Below are 3,755 nucleotides of genomic sequence, written 5' to 3' on the forward strand. Positions count from 1 at the left end.
GATTTCTGAAGGATCATGTGACACTGAAGACTTAAGTAATGGCTGGTATATTTATATAGTAAACTATATTATCACCCAGCAATATACTGAAAGATGGCTATATAGTACATCCTACTTTACCTGCATATGTGAATCTTTACATCGTTGCAAAATATGAACTGAAATACGCACAGCTCTATAGTACATATTAAAGTTGGATATATATATATATATTATATTATTATATAAAAACTATATATTACATTTTAAAATATATTAAAATAGAAAAAAAGCAGAAATTTGTCACAATAAATGAGACATAAAAAAAACAATAATTCTCATACCTATCAGCAGTAATGGGTCATCTGGTAAAGCTGGTTTCATATATTGATCACTGTCCCATGGCAATGGACCATTTGAAGCAAGCTTCAAACTCTCTGCAGAACATTTCTACAAAACACACACAGCTTATTCAGGCGTCAAGTCATCATATCGCAAATATACACTTGAACTGCATGTTAAAAGGATACTTACTGTAGTTCTAATGTAGTTTATCATCTTTATGTAGCCATAGTCATCAAGCCCTAGTGAGGAATTAAAACAGATTAGAGAGGAATTAAACCAGATCTATATTTAGAGACACTCAGCACACTGAGCAGTCCTTGGTTTGTAAAACTTACTGTGTTTTTGGACAAGATCTGGAATATCCACACCATGTTCTGTCTTACAGTGTTGTACTGTTTCAGACACAGAGGTGAAAGTCCTGTTTAAAGTGAGACATACTTCAGTACAAAATAAACCATAGGCCCATCTTTAGTGGATACGTTTTGAATGTCTTGAATTGTAAAACACACACACATAAAACACAAAAGCCATAATCAGTTATGCTACTTTTAAATAAATAAATATTCAAAGTGTTCAGGCTATTATTGCAAACTAAACATTTACAATAGTTCAAGTTTAAAATTACTAAAACATTTATGTCACTAGAAATAAGACTGAAAAAAAAAACTTAACTAAATACTGAAATAACCAAACTAAAATGAGAAATATTACACTGGCAACTAACAGAAATACATTGAAGCACTGAAATTACTAACTGGATATTAAAACTAAAACTGAAATAAAAATAAATTCAATTTAAAAGAAATATTCAAAAAGGGAAAAAAGCACTAATAGCATAACAAAATTACTAAATATTAAACAAAACTTAAATTGAAAACTAAAAATACAACAACAACAACAACAAAAAAAAAAGCTAATCCAAAACATGAAAGTATATAAACTAAAATAATATTGGTTCGCATGTCCATCCTCCTGACATCCATGAGTTGAAAAAGAGTTTGTATTTGTGTTGCATTTCTTCTTCTGGTTTCTCCTCACTATTGTCACATTTAATCTACCTTGAATTGAAATGTTAAAATGTTTCTCTTTTTTTGTTTATAGGCTACATCTAACATCACACTAATAGTGTGTAAAAAAAAAAAAAGTGAATATTTTAAGACATTTCAATAATTTCTTCTGGCTATATAAAAGCAATTTATTTACATTTGGAAATAACATGCATGCTACATTTCCTCACACAGTATAAATGGCTAACATGCAAATATAGATCTGTCTATAATCATATCTGGCGGTTTCTGACAATAAAACGTTTGAAACAAACATGAGCAGATCACAATCCACAAAACTGTCTCCAGTCTTTCCATTTTCTTTTGGAAGCATCAATATGAATGGTTTGCACTGAATGTTACCTGCTGTCACAGAGTAAACACGGGACTGTTATGCATTCAGATCCCTCCTCCATTGACTGCCATTGTTCTTCATCACTGTCTTCATCACCTGCATCACAAGATACAGTTACAGAAGCCATAACAATTAAACACCTTCTAAACAACCGGTGAGAACTACTGACATAATTAACTGTACAGGAGTTCCCCGTTAATTACACCATTTGAAAATACCAAACTGCAGTACATTTTCCCTAAGATTTAGATGCACTATTCAAACCGTTAAAGTAACGCAGTTTAAATATATGTACATCATATTTCATACATTCACGTGTACCTGTGTACGCTGCCATGTTGTAGTCTCTTGTGTTGTTGGAGTTTTCGCATCCGGGTCATTCTTATTTGGTGCACTTCCCTTCTGTCGCCATGTGAGGCCGCTGTTTCTTTATTAATCGCAGTAACCGTAAGCCTTGAGCTGTCAAATAGCCTACCTCAGTGTATCTGTCTGTATCCTTTGTGTATATTTGTATCGGTGTATCTTTGTTAGTAACAAAGCATCAAAAAGTCATTTATGCAGGTACAACCCTATCTTCTTTATGTTTTGTAGTTTTATAATAACACTACCTACAGTCAAAACTTTGGACTCACTTGACTTCACATTGTATAGTTATTGTAAGGCTTACAATAATACTATATTTATATAGTATGGCTAGTGTGTAAATTAGTATTGTCCGTTTTTGTGTGGAATTTCTCTAATTGAATTTTTAATGGATAAGTTATGCAAGCACACATGTGAACTCTTTCAGTGCTGGCTAAAGAATTACGAAATCACAAAAGTTGGATCATAACATATCAGCTGCCAAGTTCAAAAATTAATATTCTGAATGCAGATGAATGGTATAGGTGCTGGACTGTTCCTGTGTTATGATGTGTCATACTGTTTAATACTGCAAATAACTGCGTTTGTCTTTCAGATGTGACTAAAGAGGTGGCTGTTTGAACCCATTTTCAGATATTATACACAAAATAATATAATTATATACACACAATAGTTGTGTTCAAGTATGGATATAATTTATTTTTTCCTGAGCAATGTAAAATTACATAACAAAAAAGAAAAAGCACCAGAACCCCAAATGAAGCATACAGAAACACAGCACTATCACCCTTAAATTAGTGTAATTTGTTTTTAAAATAATATGTTTTTGTAATATGTTTTTAAAATACATAATATGATAATAATTCAATACAAGTAAACGTAAAAGTAAACTGCAGTAAAACGATATTTTGGCGTATCTTGCTGAAGAATCATGCCAGGATTGCACTTCATTATAAAAATGTGAGAATAAAAGTCTTTTTTATTTTTTGTCTCCAATTTTCCAAAGATTGTATATGGCCTTGTTTTCGAGAATTTCCACTTTCTCCTCTCCATCTTTCAGTGTGTTGACAACCATAGCTCTGGCCACTGCTGTGATGGGAATAGACATTGTAGGGAAAACAGAGGAGAATGCACCAAGAAATTTCTGGGCCACCCACTCAGCCGGCCTGCTCTCCTCTCTGTCCACTAAGAGCACCCTAGAAGAAGAAAAACAATCATATATGAACTACAGAACAGATTATGATTTAAAATAAGGCAGACATGCACAACATACACAAAGATGTATGACCTCAAACTATACTTCAGAGACACTGCAACAGATTTTATTTAAGAAAAATAAAGCAGCGGGACTCACGCTGGTCGATAAATGGAGAAACGCTCAAACCCTAGGTCTTCAATTTCTGCTTCAACCTGTCCCTATAAATACAGCAGTGTTGGAATGGACAAGGATTGGCTTGAATTACATCAAAATACAAGCTTGTCAATCCATGCACTGTTAATCAAATAAGTGATATAATTTTAACAAATCTAGGCACGGGGTTTATAATACCTTTGTTTTCAGATAGAGAAAGCTGCTGGTTTTGTCTGCACCTTTGGAGGATTCGAGATGAAAATGTGAGCAACCTCCTGCTTTGGCAAGTTCTGCAGACTTGAGTACGTAGTCATGA

General features: G+C 33.2%; 2 protein-coding genes across 2 annotated transcripts; both read right to left on the reverse strand.

Annotated features, from left to right (window-relative positions):
• Positions 1-323: 323 nt before the first annotated feature.
• Positions 324-2,113, reverse strand: LOC107579431 (protein arginine N-methyltransferase 3-like; the record flags this gene model as incomplete). The annotated part of the gene is made up of 5 exons (XM_016265265.1): positions 2,047-2,113; positions 1,734-1,821; positions 660-742; positions 514-563; positions 324-429 (listed from the first exon to the last, which is right to left on the reverse strand). Coding segments are annotated over exons 1-5 (343 nt in total), but the record flags the coding sequence as incomplete, so codon positions are not given.
• An 809-nt stretch (positions 2,114-2,922) lies between these two features.
• Positions 2,923-3,754, reverse strand: LOC107579432 (oxidoreductase HTATIP2-like; the record flags this gene model as incomplete). The annotated part of the gene is made up of 3 exons (XM_016265266.1): positions 2,923-3,284; positions 3,443-3,504; positions 3,638-3,754. Coding segments are annotated over 3 exons (396 nt in total), but the record flags the coding sequence as incomplete, so codon positions are not given.
• Between the last annotated feature and the right edge of the window lies 1 nt (position 3,755).

This window comes from Sinocyclocheilus grahami, unplaced genomic scaffold, assembly GCF_001515645.1.
Source record: "Sinocyclocheilus grahami isolate Dianchi unplaced genomic scaffold, SAMN03320097.WGS_v1.1 scaffold17324.1, whole genome shotgun sequence".
Classification (NCBI taxonomy): domain Eukaryota; kingdom Metazoa; phylum Chordata; class Actinopteri; order Cypriniformes; family Cyprinidae; genus Sinocyclocheilus; species Sinocyclocheilus grahami.